Genomic DNA, 21036 nt, shown 5'->3' on the forward strand with positions numbered 1-21036 from the left:
TAGCAGATATAGGCCTGAAAGGAACACAGAAATGCGGGAAGTAGGAAGAGAAAGGGCTCTGGATTCCCCACGACAGCCACACACAGGCCATAGAGAGGCTATTCTTTTATATCTATATCTATCCTTTCAAACTTAGGAGCCTTTTGTCTCATTAACATTTCTCCAAAGTTTAAAATTCCCTGATGCTTTCCCTTTAAGTTTTTCCATATTTTAAAAACCCCCAAGGTTCTGTGGTTTAATTTATCTTTTTACATAAATATTTTTTTTATGTTTTTACATTTTGCATGCAATGTATTTCTATTGCAGAAAAGCAGCTTTGAGACCGAGGTAGCGAAAATCAGAAGGGCCTTCTCGGTCGTTGTGCCCACCCTCAAATCTCAAGGAAATAAATGACTATCTGACTTTTAAGAATCATGTGAAAGCAGCCCTGCATAGGGAAGTTTTAAATGTTTGACGTTTTATTGTGTTTGATGTTTTCAATTGCGGGAAGCCACCCAGAGTGGCTGCGGTAACCCAGTCTGATGGGCGGCATATAATCAATCAATCAATCAATCAATCAATCAATCAATCAAAGAAAGCTGAAACAGGAGTGGAGAACCTGCTTTGGCCCAAAGGCCACATTTTCTCATGGGCCAGGGGTGCCAGCAATGGGCAGGGCAGACACAAACACGGGCAGAGCAATAGGCACGATTCTTCCCTTTGTACAGAAGGCTGCACTCCAGCCGCACAAAATGCACACAAAAAGCCAGTTTCTACACGCAACACACACCTCCACCCAAACAAGTTACAAGGTCACGTTCCAGTCGGTTTGCTATATTTCAAAAAGTGAAAATCCGGACAGAAAACTTGTTGGTACCTACCCCACCCCCCAAGTTGAAGAGGGCGTGGTCTGAGGAGAATCCCAAGGGCCAGAGGAAAGGGTTCAAGGGGCCACATTTGAATCTGAGGTTCTCCAACGCTGTGCTAAAAGGCTCAATACCCAAGCAAGGGCGCTCTGGCTCCCGGGCTCCCACTCCACAGCCAGGCACATTGTTTACCTGTCTCCTTGTAGGTCTGCTTGTCAGGCCACAGCACAGAACAGAGACTGGTGAGGACGAGCGAACCAAGGCACCGGGCGGTCACCTCACAACCGCTATAGTAGTCGAGCGAATCCTCCGTCAGCACAAACCAGTACTTGCGAGGACGCAGCCAAGGGGTCTTTATACCTCCCCGGACCTCCCGTTGCAGCCAGCCTGAAAGAGGCAATAGAAAGATGGTGAGGTGGAGCCTGTGCTCAGGTTGGCCCCCACCCCAAGAACACATTGGCTCTCTTTCTGCTTCTACAGGTGGGGCAGATAGGGCTGGTCAACCTGGGAAGGTAGCCCATCTATGTAGGAGAAGGAATAGTAAAAAGATAAAGGGACCCCTGACCATTAGGTCCACTCGTGGCCAACTCTGGGGTTGCAGTGCTCATCTCGCTTTACTGGCCGAGGGAGCCGGCGTACAGCTTCCGGGTCATGTGGCCAGCATGACTAAGCCGTTTCTGGCGAACCAGAGCAGCGCACGGAAACGCTGTTTACATTCCCACCGGAGTGGTACCTATTTATCTACTTGCACTTTGAACTGCTAGGTTGGCAGGGGCAGGGACCAAGCAACGGGAGCTCACCCCGTCACGGGGATTCGAACCGCCAACCTTCTGATCGGCAAGTCCTAGGCTCTGTGGTTTAACCCACAGCGCCACCCGCATCCCCTAAACGCTTTGTGGCTGCTCTTTAATTTAGCGCAACTTGCAATGCAAGTACCACGCTCAGGGAGTCGCGCTGCGTTAAGACCCTACCTTTCACGATAGCATCGGGTTCTCCTTGCAGTCTCCCGCTCTTCTTCTCCGTGATAAGACTGTGCGTTTCTTCGGACACTGGCAGAGACCTGCGGGATGACAGATTGGGTCAAGCAGGGCCGGGGAACCTCACTGAGCCCGAGGGCCACATTCCCCCTCAGCAAGCTTCTGGGGGCCACAGGCAAAAGTGGGTGGAGCAAAAAATGCAAATGCTCAAAACTTTCCACGTAAGCTAGTTTCTATGCCCCTCTGAGTGCAAGGAAATATTCTAGTCAGGCAATATTCTGGAGCTGGTGAGGAGGACTGTGGTCTGGAGAGACAGGGTGTGGCTGCAAGGGGGAGGTGCTGAGGGCCAAACAGAGAGCCTTGAAGGGCCACATTTGCTTTAATTCAGGGCTTTATGCACCTCTGAGCTAAAGAGATGGAAACATCAACCTGAGGCCCTAGTGTGACCAGGGTGAATAAAAATCAACTTTAAAAATCAGATTTTTAAAATTTAAATTGGATTATTTTTATTTAAATCGAATTTTTTTAAATAAAATGCTTTTGGAGAAAAAAATCTTTCTAGTTTTCTATTTAAGCTACTTTATATTCCAAAGGCTATTCATCAGGAAATAAGGATTTGTTTTTAAGGTTTTCATGTGTGCTAAAGCTCAGTCTGTTTTTATTGTTTAACCACATCAGTTAACAAACATGGATGCATATGCTATAATGTTATTGTTTTAGTTAAACAAATTGTTTAAATTGTTGTTAAGGAAATGATTGTTTTCCTCCTTCCAATAAAGTACAGCAGAAAAATTGTCCACACAGTTAACTTATTAAACCTCACAATAATTTCAAAATTATCTAGGTATTTCTAATAGCTAAACACATCTGTAATTTTTGATGCAACTGCAAAAACTACTCTGTAAATTTATTCTTCCAAAAATGAAACCTCCACCTGGTTATAAATATTAAGATTATACCAGAAATAATGAGTCTTTCTATAAATATATATTTAATTTACATCAAGTCTTACCGACTAGTGGTTTAAATCGTGGTTTAAATCAATTTGATTTAAATCAAATCCACCCTGAGTGTGACCCATCCCTGAAGGCCTGGTCTCCAACCGGTGGGTCGGGAGTAAAAAAACTGCATTTCAGCTAGAACTAAAGTGAGTTTGCAACCTACCGTATTTTTTCGCTCCATAAGGCACACCTGACCATAAGGCACACCTACTTGGGGGGGGGGGGGAGATTCAAGAGGAAAAAAATGCGGCTCTTGAGGACTTTTGCGGGAGGTGGGGGAAGTGAGAGAGCCTCGCTCTGTCCCAAAGAGCAGGTCGGGACTGGCAAGGGAAGCCCGGGTCCCCCCCCCCAGTCCCAGGGACCACACATTCGCTCCATAAGACGCACAGACATTCCCCCTTAGATTTTAAGAGGAAAAAAGTGTGTCTTATGGAGTGAAAAATACAGTATACGGCCAAAAATTAAAACACAGCCTCACAATTGCTAAAGGTGGGGCTCAGGGTTTGGAAACTGCGTGCTCCCATGTTTCCTCGCCTCCCTCCCCACAGAACCCCAAACTGCGGCCTACGCACATTCCAGCACCCGTCCCCACTGCTTTTCCTCCTCTTCCTCGGACGCGGCCCCACACCCACTTCCCTCCACGGCTGTGGGAAAGTGGGCCGCCAGCTCTTGCACTGTTAACCTCCGGCTAAAAATAAGCTGTTTATATAGAAAGGCTGCCAAGAATTTGGGAAACGAAGGAGCTCAGGAGAGGAGAGGATGCCGGCTGGATTGTCCGAGGGAACAGTGTGTGCATTTGGGCAAGGGGGGACGACAAAAGAGGAAGGGAAGGGCTTGCCCCCCACCCTACCCCTAAATTCTGCAACCCTCTCAATGAAGGGAGTCCAGCCCCACATTTATTTTACTTATTTTTGCTTCTGACTTGCATATTTGCATTGCCCCCCCCCCCCGTGTTGCTAGAACTGCTCCAAAATGTGCAAAATAGTTAAGCGATTTCCGGCCTTATCCGCCCACCGCCGTCTCTGAATTTTGACTCCATCCCATGCATCCACTTGCAAGTGCTGTTTCCCATTTGTACACTTCCATGAGTCCGGGATATACGATATTCTCCTTTTGGTGGGTGACTCTAAACTCCATTTTAGGTGCTCAGGGGTACTATCATTAGTTACTACGGAATGAGCACTTATTATCCATTTGGGGCTTAGGGGGAGGGCCTTCCAGAGGGAGGTAGATTGGGGGTCCCCCCACACCCCCACAAGGGAGATGGAAAACAGGAAAACCAAGACTTCCAGTTACTCCTAGACAAGGGCAGGCAAAAAGCAGGCGTCGGGCTAACTTTGAAGGCCAGTTTTAGGCTTCTTGCAAGAGTGACCCGTCCCTCCCATAGCAGACTGCAAAGTGGAGAATAAGAGGGAAAGAGAGAGGCCCCATCTACGTTTTGGTCCTGGCCACATCCACTGCTGGCTTTGGCCCCACCTAAGATAATAATAATTTATTATTTATACCCCACCCATCTGGCTGGGTTTCCCCAGCCACTCTGGGCGGTTTCCAACCGAATATTAAAAACAACACAGTGTCAGACATTAAAAACTTCCCTAAACAGAGCTGCCTTCAGTTGTCTTTTAAAAGTAAAATAGTTGTTTGTTGTCTTGACATCTGGTGGGAGGGCCACCACCAAGAAGGCCCTCTGCCTGGTTCCCTCGAAATGAGGGAAACGCCAGAAGGCCCTCAGAGCTGGACCTCAGTGTCTGGGTAGAACGATGGAGGTGGAGATGCTTCTTCAGATATACTGGACCGAGGTCGTTTAGGACTTTAAAGGTCAGCACCAAGACTTTGAATTGTGTTCAGAAATGTACTGGGAGCCAATGTAGGTCTTTCAAGACCGGTGTTATATGGTCTCGGCGGCTGCTCCCAGTCACCAGTCTAGCTGCCGCATTCTGGATAGATATATATATATATATATATATATATGCTTTCGTAGATTTTCACGGGTACAGGAATGCAGGTTTTGGTGTCCTCGGGTGTCTTCCCGTGTAAAAGTTGGGGTGTCTCAGTGTTTGAGTTCCTATAAATACTGTTGAGGGGGTGTGGCCACAAAACCACAGCTCGCCCCTATACACGAAGCCAAGCCAGAGCACAACTAAGTGCAGTACAGCCATCTTCTCAGAAAAACTCTTCACAAAGTTCAAGAGGTCAAGACACAAAGACTTTAGCAACTAATCCACACCTAATGACCCACCTAAGTGGTACTCAGGATATCACTCAAGAAATCACTCAAGATATCCCTCAAGTAATTAAGGAACAAAAGAAGAAAAGGCACACTAGCCTGGGAACTTCCTCTCTGCCCAGAACATTGGAGGCTATACACCACACCCCCTCAACAGTATTTATAGGAACTCAAACACTGAGATCCTGCTCTGTTCCAGTAACAAGAAGCCGAAAGCACCAGCCTGAAGATGACGAGTGAGACCTCGTCGAAACGTCGCCTAGACACCCCAACTTTTACACGGGAAGACACCCGAGGACACCAAAACCTGCATATATATATATATATATATATACCCCGTATTTTTTGCTCTATAAGACTCACTTTTTCCCTCCTAAAAAGCAAGGGGAGATGTGTGTGCGTCTTATGGAGCGAATGCAGGCTGCACAGCTATCCCAGAAGCCAGAATAGCAAGAGGGATTGCTGCTTTCGCTGTGCAGTGATCCCTCTTGTTGTTCTGGCTTCTGAGATTCAGAATATTTTTTTTCTTGTTTTCCTCCTCCAAAAACTAGGTGCGTCTTATGGTCTGGTGCGTCTTATAGAGCGAAAAATACGGTATATATATATATATGAGAGTCCACTGCCACCTAGATGTTTTTAACCCCCCTCCCAAAAGGCATCACTCGCCCCTTTTCTTTTCTGCTTTTTCCCAGGCGCTCAGCCACAGCAATGTTCAGACGCTCGCTCTGCGGAGGACGAACCCCAGAGCTCTCATCTTCGCACATGGGCCTCTGTTCCCCTCGGCCTTTTCCCAGGCCCTGTCTTGCAACAGAGGAAGATGCTGGACTCCCTTTCCTCCAGGCTAGGCCTGACCCCAGCTGGGAACCATTAGCTTGCAAGCGGGGCGGGAGGAGTGTGGGTCACCAGACAGAATTCTTCCCACAATCGCTTCTCCTCTCTCTCTCTCTCTCCCAGTTGCTCTCTAGTTGAGAAAGAATTGAGAAACCTTCCAAAAAGGAACAAAACAAGGCGCACTTTGGGACACATTAGTCTGAGACCCAGGAGGAATGCTCCCCAAATTGGGGCTGAACTCTTAGGTTTTCTGTGTCAGGAAATTGGTCTGTGTAGCTCAGCATCATCTATGGTGATGCCTGGCAACAAATCCTAATTATTGGGTTCTTTTGCCCCATTTTTTTGTGCCTGCCAAGCAGCCGTGTCATGCTTAGGATAATATTTTGTTCTCTTGTTAATTATGCTGTTTTAAATGTGCATTTTATATTTGACTTCACTCAGCAACGTTTTCTTTTGAAATGTTTAAGATTTTTGTTTTGTTTTCGTTAACTTTGTGTTAAATATGTATTCTGTGGTTGACCTCCTTTGTGATGTTTTATTTTGAAATCTCTGAGATGGTATTTTGGTTTCCTGTTAATTGTGTTGCTTTGACTGTGTACTTTCTTCAGAAATGTTTGGTTCTGGATTGTGCTATTGATGTTTAATATGAAGTAAACCGCTTTGAGATTTTTCTTTAAAATATAAAGCAGTAGAAAAATGAAATAAATGAATAATAATAATAATAATAATCTACAATGACTTGCAGTGGTTCTCCAGAGTTTCAGATGGGATTTCTCTCCCTAGTCCAACTAAACCTGGGATATTTTATTTGCAAAGAAGGTGCTTCTGCCACTGAACTATGGCTCCTCTCTGCTCTAAAACAGAGAATCACAGAATTGCAGCACTGGAAGGCACAATGAGGATCAGGTAGTCCAATGCGCCCCCCCCCCAAGCTAGCCAGTTCTCATGTAAAATGCTAGCAGACTGCATCTGAACATGTACAAAGTGTTCTCCCCACACAGATATCTGAAATCAGAGGGAATACTTTCAGGGGAGATGGCTGGTTTCCTAGCTAAGCTTATGCCCTGCCACTTATTCTTTTTTAAAAATTAAATACCTGTTTGGGCAACTAGAATGATCTTTCCCCCACTCCTATGCCTGCAATCTAAGTCAGTAGGAACCCCCAGTCATATGCTAATTTGAGATGGAAGTCCCAGGACTGGTATTTTTTTAACATGCAACAAGAAAATCACATGCAGTGCGTGATCCTCCCTTAGCACGTAGCTACTGGACAGGACAGGAGCCAGAATTCTGACATGAACAGCTTACCCCGCCCCCAATAACACATTTACCTATTTGAGTGCCACGCCCCAAACTGAATCAGAATTGTAGAGTTGGTAGGGTCATAAAAATCTGCCCTTATTCCCTTATGGGGAATAAGGGCAGATTTTTGTTTATTACAGGCCCAATCCCATGCAATGCAGTAATCTTTTGACCAACGTGGAAATTGAACCTGCAACCGAGATTCAGAGCCTTGTGCTCTACCGACCGAGCTGCCCCACGACCCCTCGCTGCTCACCTTTCGGAACCGCTGCTGGTCCGACTGGGCTGAGTGACGTTCACCTGCAAGGGAGCTCCCTGAAAAGCAAGGGGGGGAGGGAGACACTGATCAGGACACAAGAAAACAAAACTACGCTTTGCAGGTGATTTGGATAAGGAGACGTGTTAAAGGTAAAGGGACCCCTGACCATTAGGTCCAGTCGTGGCCAACTCTGGGGCTGCGGCGCTCATCTCGCTTTATTGGCCGAGGGAGCCGGCGTACAGCTTCCGGGTCATGTGGCCAGCATGACTAAGCCGCATCTGGCGAACCAGAGCAGCGCACCGAAACGCCGTTTACCTTCCCGCCGGAGTGGTACCTATTTATCTACGTGCACTTTGATGTGCTTTCGAACAGGGCAGAGAGAGACTCTGGATTCCTAAAATTTTTGGATTCCTAAGATTTAGAATCCTAAGATTCTAGCCTTAACAATTTAAGCATTATTGGGATACATGGTTATACAGAAAATGTAAAACTCTTCCAGGTGGCCTTGCCACACTAGGTTAGCAGGAGCAGGGACCGAGCAACGGGAGCTCACCCCGTCACGGGGATTCGAACCGCCGACCTTCTGATCGGCAAGTCCTAGGCTCTGCGGTTTAACCCACAGCGCCACCTGCGTTAGAAGACAGGTTGGAAGGCTTTGAAGACGGGGGGGGGGTCAAAACCCAGAACAACACCCTCTGCCGCACATTATTATATTGTGTGTGTGTGTGTTCTCACATAAAAGCAAGAGGCCGGTCCAGAGAAAGATAGGGGGGAAATGCACAGTAACGTTGCCCTTCCCATTTCCCCAACCACACATGGGAGCGAATTATTAATCTGCAATTTTCCCAGGCTGCCTCGTCTGGGCTGCTGCCCCTCCCAGGCCACAGTCTGTCTGGCTAGCCACCCCCCACCCTCCCCACTGCACACACCGCAAGCTGCAGCAGCTGAACGGGTTCCTGTATCCTCAGCAGACCTTGGCACTGGGCTCCAGGGCTGTGCAGAATTGCACAAGCACATTGCTGAGTAAGATACAGGCAAACAAAGTCCTATTGTGGCCAAGGCTTCCTTCCTCTGCAAAGGGGGATGGGCAGGCCGGGAGAGCAGAAAAGTCCCCAGCAGAGGGCAAGAGGGAAACCTGGCTTCGTGCACGTTATTCAAAGGGGCTCGGTGGTGTTGGCAGGCGCCAAAATCTGCAAGGAGATTTTTGGCACAGTTAAAGGGGACGGGGGCAGTGCAGGACACACAGCCAGGTCCGGTTTTGACATAGGCCAATGCGCTCCTCCAGGCCCCCTCTCTCTGCCAGAGCAAAGGCCAGGTGGAAAAAACGGGAGAGACGAAATATAAAGCCAGGGAGCTGCTGCAACAGGTAGCCTGTTATAGACGGGGCACCAACTGTCCTCTGGCATTAGAACACCTGTTATAAATCAGATCAAGTTTGCAAGGGCTGCCATAATCCTTGCAGGGGAAGGCAGGCGGGCTGGCAGCAGGCGCCAAGAGAGTGTGGAAGGATTATTCTGCAGAAGAAGCAGAGCTGGAACTGGCGGGATACCATCGTACACCTTCAAATGCTTATCAAAAAAAGAAAAGTAGAACCCTCTCTCTCCTAGCTCAGTTAATTATCCCCACCCATATCATAAATGCTGCCGGATTTTAGGATCAAAACCACTGATTTGAAGTGGCGAGCTGAGGAATGTATAAATTCAGGTATGCGCCAAAAGCCTAGGGTTTGCCATATTTCAGAAAGTAAAAACCAGGACACCCCGAACGTTGTGGAGCCCAAATAATGCCTACAAAAGGCTGCTATTGGTGTTAGATGTAATAATAATAATAATAATAATAATAATAATAATAATAATAATAATAATAATTTATTATTTATACCCCGCCCATCTGGCTGGGTTTCCCCAGCCACTCTGGGCGGCTTCCAACAAAACACTAAAATACAATAACCTATTCAACATTAAAAGCTTCCCTAAACAGGGCTGCCTTCAGATGTCTTCTAAAAGTTTGGTAGTTATTTTTCTCCTTGACATCTGGTGGGAGGGCGTTCTATAGGGCGGGTGCCACTACCGAGAAGGCCTTCTTGCCTGGTTCCCTGTAACTTGGCTTCTCACCAGGGAACCGCCAGAAGGCCCTTGGCGCTGGACCTCAGTGTCTGGGCAGAACGATGGAGGTGGAGACGCTCCTTCAGGTAAACTGCTCTGAGGCCGTTTAGGGCTTTAAAGGTCAGCACCAACATTTTGAATTGTGCTCGGAAACGTACTGGGAGCCAGTGGAGGTCTTTCAAGACCAGTGTTATATGGTCTCGGCAGCCACTCCCAGTCACCAGTCTAGCTGCCGCATTCTGGATTTGTTGTAGTTTCCAGGTCACCTTCAAAGGTAGCCCCACATAGAGCGCGTTGCAGTAGTCCAAGTGAGAGATAACTAGAGCATGCACCACTCTAGGGAAACAGTATGCAGGCAGGTAGCGTCTCAGCCTGCATACCAGATGGAGCTGGTAGACAGCCGCCTGGACACATAATTGACCTGCGCCTCCATGGACAGCTGTGAGTCCATAATGACTCCCAGGCTGCGCACCTGGTCCTTCAGGGGCACAGTTACCCCATTCAGGATCAGGAAGTCCTCCATACCCACCCGCCTCCTGTCCCCCCAAAACAGTAATTCTGTCTTGTCAGGATTCAACCCCAGTCTGTTAGCCGCCATCCATCCTTTACATCCATGCTATGCATTGACTACATCCATACAGCACAGCATCATGCGCTGCCATTGCTGTTGATTTCATCTGAATTAGAGGAAGTGGCAGAAGCTAATAATGGTGGGTCATATAGGAGAACTGGGAGATCAAAATGTTGACCAAGGCTATGGAGAAGGATACAAGACAAGGAGAAGGACAAATGCCTTTGCCATCACAAGGTGGAACTAGCAATGGAAAAGAAGAAGCGAATCCTGATTTATGACTCACTCAGCATGCATAAAATCAGCCTTTCCAGCACGTAGGCTGTGTTTAAAATGAATTCCTCATTCAGAAAATTATCAGCAAAGCAGAAGAAGTGGGATGTTCTGATGATGCTGGGAAATGCAAAACTTTGCTGGGTTCCCTTTTGGTTCGGCAACATGCACCATCTTGCTCTCTTCAGCTTAAAATCAGATGTCATAATTCAGATTATAGCGTTTACAAGCATATTAAAATTCATGCACCAAGCTAGCCCTCGCTTCAACGTTGTCCCAACCTGCAGAGGAAGATGAGCATGGCTGAAAAGACGGCAAGAAACAACGAGTATGTGGAGGCCAAGACATAAGGAAAAGCTGTCTTGATTTCGTGAGTGCCACTGTAATATGTCAGGCTGCATTGTATCTTTAAAAAATCACAGTATGCCTGCACTCTGGCACTGTTGCTCAGCACATATTTAACAGCACTATATTTATCTGCCCAGAGGGCAAGCACTGGGCACACAGAGAGGAAGAAGGGGGCTTGCAACAGAGGACAAGTAGAAGCAAGCGCTGTCTGGCAGCCATCCCATTACATCCCCCAAGACTATAAGACCGCTGGGATTCCCTTAGCTCTCAACTATCCTCATGTTAAAGGGATGCGGGTGGCGCTGTGGGTTAAACCACAGAGCCTAGGACTTGCTGATCAGAAGGTCGGCGGTTCAAATTCCTGCAATGGGGTGAGCTTCCCGTTGCCCGGTCCCTGCTCCTGCCAACCTAGCTGTTTGAAAGCACGTCAAAGTGCAAGTAGATAAATAGGTACCGCTCCAGCGGGAAGGTAAACAGCGTTTCCGTGCACTGCTCTGGTTCGCCAGAAGCGGCTTAATCATGCTGGCCACATGATCCGGAAGCTGTACGCCGGCTCCCTCGGCCAATAAAGCGAGATGAGCGCCGCAACCCCAGAGTTGGTCACGACTGGACCTAATGGTTACCTTTACCTATCCTCATGTTACGGGGGGTGGGGAACGCCAGCTTCCGTAAGCCACGATTTCCCCAAAGCACCAAGCGGCAAGGTTTGCAGCACCGATGGGGCCATCTTCGTCCCATGTGAGGTTGTCATGGAAGCGACAACTCTTGGAATGCCTTCTTCTGCACAATTATTCCAAGTGCAAGAGGCCCTGCCCTTGTTTTTGCATCTTTCCAGTGGGTGCCCGGGCAAGGGCTGGTGAATAAATGCCACAGCCCCGTTCCAGAGACTGAGCTCCTTTGTGGGGTTGAGGGCAACCCAGAGTCTACAGTTTCACCATGGCTGATCAGCAGTAATGGCACACAGACAGGGTGCTTCCAGAACAATGCATATTATATTATATTATATTATATTATATTATATTATATTATATTATATTATATTATATATCATATCATATCATATCACATTATATTATAATATTACTGTATTTTTCACTCTATAAGACGCACCAGACCACAAGATGCACCTAGTTTTTGGAGGAGGAAAACAAGAAAAAAAATATTCTGAATCTCAGATGCCAGAACAGCAAGAGGGACCGCTGCGCAGTGAAAGCAGCAATCCCTCTTGCTGTTCTGGCTTCTGGGATAGCTGCACAGCCTGCATTCGCTCCATAAGACGCACACATATTTCCCCCTTACTTTTGAGGAGGGGGAAAGTGAGTCTTTTAGAGCAAAAAATACGGTATAGTATAGTATAGTATAGTATAGTATAGTATAGTATAGTGGTACCTCAGGTTACAGATGCTTCAGGTTACAGACTCCGCTAATCCGGAAGTAGTACCTCGGGTTAAGAACTTTACTTAAGAACAGAAATCACATGCCGGTGGCACAGTGGCAGCAGGAGGCCCCATTAGCTAAAGTGGTGCTTCTGGTTAAGAATAGTTTCAGGTTAAGAACGGACCTCCAGAACAAATTAAGTTCTTAACCCGATGTACCACTGTATATTAATTAGCTTTCTTGTCCCAGCTTTCCTCCAAAGCGCTCAAACCAGCATTAGAAACTAAGATATATAAGCTAGGGGCCAAATGGTTCCTTAAACCAAGGTTAAAGTCGCCAAAAAAGGAATGTCCGGTTGCCATTTTGGGGCAAGAAGGCTCTAAAGTCTTATTTCCCATGCTCCAATTTTAGTATATGTGCTGCCGAGGCAAGCACTAAAATCTTATTTTCCAAATGATGGACTGACTGTGATTATGTTAAACATCTGTCTAGTTCAGTTGACAACCTTGGACTAGCTTAAGAACTTTGAGAACTTATCCAGGGACAATCCACACATATAATGACCTATTTGCCCCTCTTTTTCTTAACAGTGACTGCTCCTACTCAGGCTGCACAGAAGAAAAAGAAGAAACAACAATTTGGTTCCAGAAATTCATTCTGATTGTGCAGATAAAATAAAACGGAGAAAATTCTACAGGACATGGCACTAGTGTGTGAAAACAGTCCAGATCCAATGATCCCCAGATGATGGACATGTCAGGCACCATCCTGAAGCCCAGGCATCTTGACTTGGCCCCAAGTGGTCGATAGCCAGGTACAAAATGTGCCCGGCTAATTTCAAACTTCCATACATCATGTATGGAAGTATGGAAGTGAGAGCTGGACCATAAAGAAGGCTGATCGCCGAAGAATTGATGCTTTTGAATTATGGTGCTGGAGGAGACTCTTGAGAGTCCCATGGACTGCAAGAAGATCAAACCTATCAGGGCTGAAGGAAATCAGCCCTGAGTGCTCACTGGAAGGACAGATCCTGAAGCTGAGGCTCCAATACTTTGGCCACCTCATGAGAAGAGAAGACTCCCTGGAAAAGACCCAACGTTGGGAAAGATGGAGGGCACAAGGAGAAGGGGACGACAGAGGATGAGATGGTTGGACAGTGTTCTCGAAGCTACCAACATGAGTTTGACCAAACTGCGGAAGGCAGTGGAAGACAGGAGTGCCTGGCGTGCTCTGGTCCATGGGGTCACGAAGAGTCGGACACGACTAAATGACTAAACAACAACAACACAATTTCAAACATTGAAGATGATGTCCGTGGCTCTTCCCCTTTCTGTATTATCCTCACAACAACCGTGTGAGCTGGGTTGGGGTCAGTGGTGGTGAGCTTCATGGCTGAGTGGAAACATGGACCCTGGTCTCCCAGGTCTTAGGCCAACACTCATCCGTTGCATGATGAGCCCACCAGGAGTTGAGACTGCTCTCCTAGAACCCTTCTCAGAAGACCTCCTAGCAGGATTAAGCTACCAGAGCTGGAAACTGCAGGTCCAGAGTCTTTGTGGGAGAAGGCCCTAATTTGCTTCCGGCAAGGAGAACCCTAGGCAGAACTCCTCAAGGTCTCCTCAAGGAGAGAGACTTCCAGCTGTCCATCAGGCAAGACCTTTCTGCCTGCCGTGCCCCACCCTCCAATCTCTGCTTCTCTCTTTTTTAATAATAATTTTTATTAAGTTTTCCATTTTAACAATCCAATCAGATCACATTGCACATTCCAAATTATACAAATACATCTCATATAATCCAAATATTCTGCCAAATTATAATTTTTTGTTGGGGCTTCCCATGCTTCAAGTTCAGTGGGGTTCCAATCATCTTATGTTTCTACTGCCTTGAGTTTCCAATAGTTCCTTCTTTAAATCTTCCTGTTGTTATCCTTCCTTCCTTCATGGCTTCTCAATTTGTATTGTATTATTTTATACACTGTGACTTGCCTTTGTTTTTATTTATTATACTTTAGAAATTATTTATTGTAATTGTTAAGAGTGGGTTTCTGTTTCATTTTTATACGCTGATGTTTAATATTCTATACTCTTCTAGTGGATTGTTGAATCTGACTTTATTTGATATAAGTTGCTTATTTTAAAGTTATGTTTTATTATCACATTTTTGGATTGGATTGTTACATGGTGTACATTCTTTGCCTCTTCAGCTTGTAAACCGCCTTGGGTATAGTGAAATAGAAAGGTGGTATACAAATTAAATGTGAAATGAAAAATGAAAAATGAAAATTAAACATCCCTCCCCTGTTCTGACAGGTGTCCCTTCCTCCTTCTCCAGAAGGGAATGACGCCATACTATAATGACCAGGCTCAGGAAGGCTTTTAAAAGTTTAATGGTTGTTTGTAGCAATTATCTCAAATTTGCATGGTAAGGAAGGGCCCTCTTTGAGTCTGCAAGCCCTTGTACTCACCGAAAAAGCACCTTGACTTGAAATATTTCAGATTAGCAGTCTGAACTGTGAGGGACTGGTGGGGGGAGGGAGCAAAAAGAAGCCAGGTACTTCTCTTTGCTTTCTTTGGTAGGGTTCTAGTTCAGGTGAACAGTGTACAGTGGGACCTCGGGTTAAGAACTTAAATTCGTTCTGGAGGTCCGTTCTTAACCTGAGGTACCACTTTAACTAATGGGGCCTCCCCGCTGCCGCCGTGCGGTTTCTGTTCTCATCCTGAAGCAAAGTTATTGAACTAAGGTACTATTTCTGGTTTTGCAGAGTCTGTAACCTGAAGCGTCTGTAACCCGAGGTACCACTGTAATACTTTAGAAATACAGTTGAAGTTGCTTCAGGTTGAGCGCTTTCGGATTGCGCTCTGCAGTGACCCGGAAGTAATGGAATGCGTTACTTCCGGGTTTCGCCACTCGCGCATGCGCAGTCAAAATTACATCATGCGCATGCGCAGAAGCGGCGAATCACGACCTGCGCAGACGTGGGTTGTGTTCGCTTCTGGATGCGAACGGGGCTCCAGAACAGATCCTGGTAGTATCCAGAGGTACCACTGTAAAGTGTTCTGAAATAGTAAACTCTTTGTAAGAGTTTACCCATTGACTACAGCAGCTTTCACTCCTCCTTCGAAAGAGAGAACTCTACTCCCTTAAAAATAAAACTGTTTCAGCTTATGGAACTCTTTGGACGACAATCTACATAAATGACAAATCATGGATTTTCTCACTTGGGCAAAGTGGGGTCTGCGGGTGAAAACACGGTTGTGTCTGATCACTTTTCACCACAACCTGATGGAGAAGAGAACTGAACACTTTTCCTTACCATTCTGAGGGCCCGAAATGAAGGAACTTGCATGACTGAAAAATAAATTCTGCATTCCTCTTTCAGAAAGCCTTGGCAGGGCAAAGACACTGGACTTGGAGGGAAGCCACTAAAAAGGGGAATGTGGGGCTAGATGTTCTTCAATTGCTGTTCCATAAACCAGGGGTGAGCCATGTTAGGAAACTCAAGACATATAAGGTCACTGCAAAATGGCAGCTTAAAACCTAGGTTACGGTCGCCACAACAGAATGTCTAGGTGCCATTCCACCCTCCTAATGAGATTTATTTTTCCTTTTCTTCAGTTCATTTCTAGACTGCTTTATATCTCGAAGAAGAAGAAATCTCAAAGCGCTTTACAACACATTAAAACACCAAATAAAAAAATCCAGAATGAAACCAATTCATGTTGAAAGGAAAATATTTCAGATCCTTCTCCAAGTGACATTTTGCTCCCCCCCCCCCATATTTATTTGCCTACTTAATTTAGCTCATAGCACAGCAGAAGTACTCTAGGAAGCCAAGGTGATGTAGTGGTTAGAGCAGGGTCAGCAAACGTTTTCAGCAGGGGGGCGGTCCACTGTCCCTCAGACCTTGTGGGGGGCCGGACTATATTTTGAAGGAAAAATAACGAACGAATTCCTTTACCCCACAAATAACCCAGAGATGCATTTTAAATAAAAGGACCCATTCTACTCATGTAAAAACATGCTGATTCCCGGACCACCCACAGGCTGGATTTAGAAGGCGACAGGGACGGATCCGGCCCACAGGCCTTAGTTTGCCCACCCATGGGTTAGAGTGTCGGACTAGGACCTGGGAGATCACGGTTCACATATGCACTCGGTCACAGCCTACCTCACAGGATCGTTGCAATGATTAACTGCTTAGCTGCTTAAGAAAGCCGGAGGGGCCAGCCAGGTGGAAATGACAGGTTCCAACCTGGCATTCGAAGATCTCCAAGTGGTCGCAATTGAACCCATGCCAGTCACAAAACGTGCATGGCACCTGGCTAATTTCAAATGCTGGGTGGGGTGGGGTGAGGAAGCTGTGGCCTTCCAGATATTGGCAAACTTCAACTCCCTTCTTCCCTGACCAGCGGCGATGTTCCTGGGGACCATCCTAACCCCAGCCAACCTAAGATGGATAGGTAAAGGTAAAGGGACCCCTGACCATTATGTTCAGTCGTGGCCGACTCTGGGGTTGCGGCGCTCATCTCGCTTTATTGGCCGAGGGAGCCGGCGTACAGCTTCCGGGTCATGTGGCCAGCATGACTAAGCCGCTTCTGGCGAACCAGAGCAGCGCACGGAAACGCCGTTTACCTTCCCGCCGGAGCGGTACCTATTTATCTACTTGCACTTTGACGTGCTTTCGAACTGCTAGGTTGGCAGGAGCAGGGACCGAGCAACGGGAGCTCACCCCGTCGCAGGGATTCGAACCGCTGACCTTCTGATCGGCAAGTCCTAGGCTCTGTGGTTTAACCCACAGCACCACCCGCGTCCCAAGCTGGATAGCATCCTCCAAATCAGGCGCCCCCAAACCCGGCCCTCCAGATGTTTTGGGACTACAACTCCCATCATCCCTAGCTAACAGGACCTGTGGTCAGGGATGATGGGAATTGTAGTCCCAAAACATCTGGAGGGCCCAGTTTGGGGATGCCAAATCCTTAAATTTCCTGAGGGGTCAAGGTAAGGAGTGCCAGGCATGTGTGACACTACAGCACGCCCAGTTAACACCTATCAGATGACCAGGTTCAGGATCTGGTCTCTCCAGCTAAGCTGCTTTTGTGGTGGTAAGTGAGCTCACGCCCACCCCAGCGCTGCTTTGGCGTAGCACCCCACTGGGGAAAACAGGTTCTGGCAGCATCGCACAAAGCCTATAGTTAAAAGACATGATGAAGTAGCTAGAGCATTTCCCCTGTCAAAAAAAAAAAAAAAGGTAGAACACTTGGTAATTACTTTTTTTTGGGGGGGGGGAGAGAATAAATGAATCAGATAACCACAGAATTGTAGAGTTGTAAGGGACCCTGAGGATAAAGAAATGGAACCAGTTTAGCTTTGCCGTGGTTTATTTTTAATCTTTATATTAAATGTATTTTGGGACACGGGTGGCGCTGTGGGTTAAGCCACAGAGCCTAGGACTTGCCGATCAGAAGGTCGGCGGTTCGAATCCCCGAAACGGGGTGAGCTCCCGTTGCTCAGTCCGTGCTCCTACCAACCTAGCAGTTCAAAAGCACGTCTAAGTGCAAGTAGATAAATAGGTACCACTCCGGGGGGAAGGTAAATGGCGTTTCCATGCGCTGTTCTGGTTCGCAACATGCTGGCCACATGACCCGGAAGCTGTACGCCGGCTCCCTCGGCCAATAAAGCGAGATGAGCGCTGCAACCCCAGAGTCGGGCGCAACTGGACCTAATGGTCAGGGGTCCCTTTAGCTTTACCTTTATTAAATGTATTTTAATGTATTTTTAATCTCTGTTGGAAGCCACCCAGAATGGATGGGGTACAAATAATAATTTTTTAAAAAATTATTATTATTATTATTATTATTTAGTCCAAGTCCATGCAATGCAAGAATATGCAGCTAACCTATACGGGGATCAAACCTGCAACCTTGCCGTTATCAGCACCACGCTCTAACCAATTGAGCTACCTAGGCTGACAGACAAGGATGGTTAAGACAGAGGTGCGCAAAATCAGGCATGGTATTGGGGAGGGGGAATGTCCCCGCCCCTTTCAATGCTAAAACTGAGGGTCACGCTGTTAAATTGGTTGGCCAGCAGACTGGGGACAGACAAAAGAAAGTCACACAATGCATTCCTAGACCACAATTCCCATCATCCCTAAACACTGGCCACATTGGCTAGGGCTGATGGGAGCTGGAGTCAAGGAACAGCTGAAAGACCACAGGTTCCCCAGCCCTGACGCAATGTATTGAACTTACGGCCACAAGAGACAATGGCCATGGGCTTAAAAGGTAAAGGTACCCCTGCCCGTACGGGCCAGTCTTGCCAGACTCTGGGGTTGTGCGCCCATCTCACTCAAGAGGCCAGGGGCCAGCGCTGTCCGAAGACACTTCCGGGTCACGTGGCCAGCGTGACATCGCTGCTCTGGCGAGCCAGAGCTGCACACGGAAACGCCGTTTACCTTCCCTCTAGAAAGCGGTCCCTATTTATCTACTTGCACCCGAGGGTGCTTTCGAACTGCTAGGTTGGCAGGCGCTGGGACCGAGCAACGGGAGCGCACCCCACCACGGGGATTCGAACCGCCGACCTTTCGATCGGCAAGCCCTAGGCGCTGAGGCTTTAACCCACAGCGCCACCCGCGTCCCCCGCCATGGGCTTAGATGGCTCTAAAATGGGATTGGACCTATCCTCTATAAACGGGCCTATCGATAGGTATTAGCCATAGTAATTAGTCCAACAGCCAGGGAGAGGGCAGTTGGGTTCAAGCCCTGCTGTGGGCTTCCCAGAACCATCTAATTCAGACGGGGGACGGGGGCGGGCGAGCTGTTGATGGACCATCTCCCATCAGCTCCAGGCAACATGGCCACTGGTGATGGAAGATGGGAACTGTAGTCCAACAGCATATAGAGGGCCACAGTTTCACCATTCCTGCTTTAGCTGGACATACATGCTTCCAATTTTACTGCTAAGCAGGATTAAATAGGAGGTGCTCAAAGTACATTATGAAGAGAGACTCTGTCTGTGTGGACAACCCTGGGTCGAGGACCTGTGCCATTACAGTGGTACCTCGGGTTACATACGCTTCAGGTTACAGACTCCGCTAACCCAGAAATATTACCTCGGGTTAAGAACTTTGCTTCAGGATGAGAATAGAAATCGTGTTCCGGCGGCACTGCAGCAGCGGGAGGCCCCATTAGCTAAAGTGGTGCTTCAGGTTAAGAACAGTTTCAGGTTAAGAATGGACCTCCAGAATGAATTATGTACATAACCAGAGGTACCACTGTATTTATTGCAGTGCCCGTTATATATAGACCCAAGAGACGGATTTATAAAACCCGTTTACGAGTGGAATACATCTGAATAGGGTGGAAAGGGTGAAATGGCTGCTGAGCGACACAGACGACTGTTACTTATAAAGCAGCACTCTATGGGCCGGCAGCTAAGAAGATCAGGAGGAAGGAACTAGACAAAATAGCGGTCAACTGCAAAGGGGATTCGGATATTTAATTTGGCACATCTTACCTGAGAATCTTCTGCTACTCTATTATATTTAATGCATCTAATAATTTTAGTAGACTGTGGTTTTATTGTATGTGTGGTGCCCGATGATTGTTATGGTTATGGTTATTGTTGTTGTTTGCAGTTCTCCTTCTGAATGATGCCATGGCCTATGGCTAGTGCAATAAAAAGTTCTGGGCGGCTCAAAGCAGCATGTGTATATTTAGCCCCCAATAACTCGGTCTCCAATAATTTGGTCTCTTGGTGGCTCTGTAGGTTAAACCACAGAGCCTAGGGCTTGCCGATCGGAAGGTTGGCAGTTCAAATCCCCGCGACGGCGTGAAGTCCCAGCTCCTGCCCACCTAGCAGTTCGAAAGCACGTCAAAGTGCAAGTAGATAAATAGGTACCGCTCTGGCGGGAAAGTAAACGGCGTTTCCGTGCGCTGCTCTGGTTCGCCAGAAGCGGCTTAGTCATGCTGGCCACATGACCCGGAAGCTGTACGCCGGCTCCCTCGGCCAATAAAGCGAGATGAGCGCCACAACCCCAGAGTCGGCCAGGACTGGACCTAATGGTCAGGGGTCCCTTTACCTTTAATTTGGTCTCCAGGATTTGTGATGCAGCCTTTTCAGCCAAATCATCTACAGCCCCAAATTTTGTTTCCTCTTGGAAGGGCAACAGGGCCTACAAATGCAGCCAGAGGCAGCAATGTGTTGGCAAACGAAGGCTACAACTCGCTGGGCAGTCCAGCTTGGAGATCCATTTCCCCTCCTCCCATCCCAGGGCTAGCGCTTCCTCTTCCGTGGACGTCTAATAACACCTCTGCAGAGATCTGGAGAACCCCAAACCTGTTCCTTCCAGGCTGCGGTGATGCATCGCCTCCAACATGTCACATCCCGTTCCTCTTGACAGGACCTGCCTTTCTGACTGGAGAAGTTTCAGAGCAGAAAGGTGTGCGTGTGTGAGAGAGAGAAAGAGACTCCCAATTTTCCCAGCAGATCCAGCTTCGGGTTAAGCTAAACCTTTTCAAGTCCCTTGGCCAGCCAGACTGCAATCCGCTTCTCTACAATGTTTTGCCTGTACAGTGGTACCTCTGATTAAGAACTTAATTCGTTTTGGAGGTCCGTTCTTAACCTGAAACTGTTCTTAACCTGAGGTACAACTTTAGCTAATGAGGCCTCCTGCTGCTGCCATGCCGCTGGAGCACGATTTCTGTTCTCATCCTGAAGCAAAGTTCTTAACCTGAGGTACTATTTCTGGGTTAGCGGAGACTGTAACCGGAGGTACCACTGTACCACACTTTGTCCAAGGATCACAGGGCGGTTTACAATGTAAAAATACATAAATACATACCATTGTAACAAACAATAACCCCCGCACACTGTTTAAAAGGCCATAGAATGCTTAATTAGCCAAAGGCCTGGGAGAAGA

General features: G+C 47.3%; 1 protein-coding gene across 3 annotated transcripts in view; it reads right to left on the reverse strand.

Annotated features, from left to right (window-relative positions):
* The window catches only part of PLEKHH3 (pleckstrin homology, MyTH4 and FERM domain containing H3), a 36867-nt gene that overhangs the window by 13342 nt on the left and 2489 nt on the right, over window positions 1-21036 (reverse strand). For 2 of the 3 annotated variants that reach the window (XM_081884088.1, XM_081884087.1), the window contains exons 2-4: window positions 7440-7498; window positions 1817-1905; window positions 1038-1232 (exon numbers count right to left, since the gene is read on the reverse strand). In XM_081884088.1, coding sequence (XP_081740214.1) covers window positions 1038-1232; window positions 1817-1905; window positions 7440-7498 — 343 coding nt within the window. Of the gene's footprint in view, window positions 1-1037; window positions 1233-1816; window positions 1906-7439; window positions 7499-15429; window positions 15647-21036 lie in introns of those variants that run through there. The other variant, XM_081884089.1, reaches the window with a different exon arrangement.

The sequence above is a fragment of the Podarcis melisellensis genome, assembly GCF_964234715.1.
Source record: "Podarcis melisellensis genome assembly, chromosome: 13".
NCBI classification, from domain to species: domain Eukaryota; kingdom Metazoa; phylum Chordata; class Lepidosauria; order Squamata; family Lacertidae; genus Podarcis; species Podarcis melisellensis.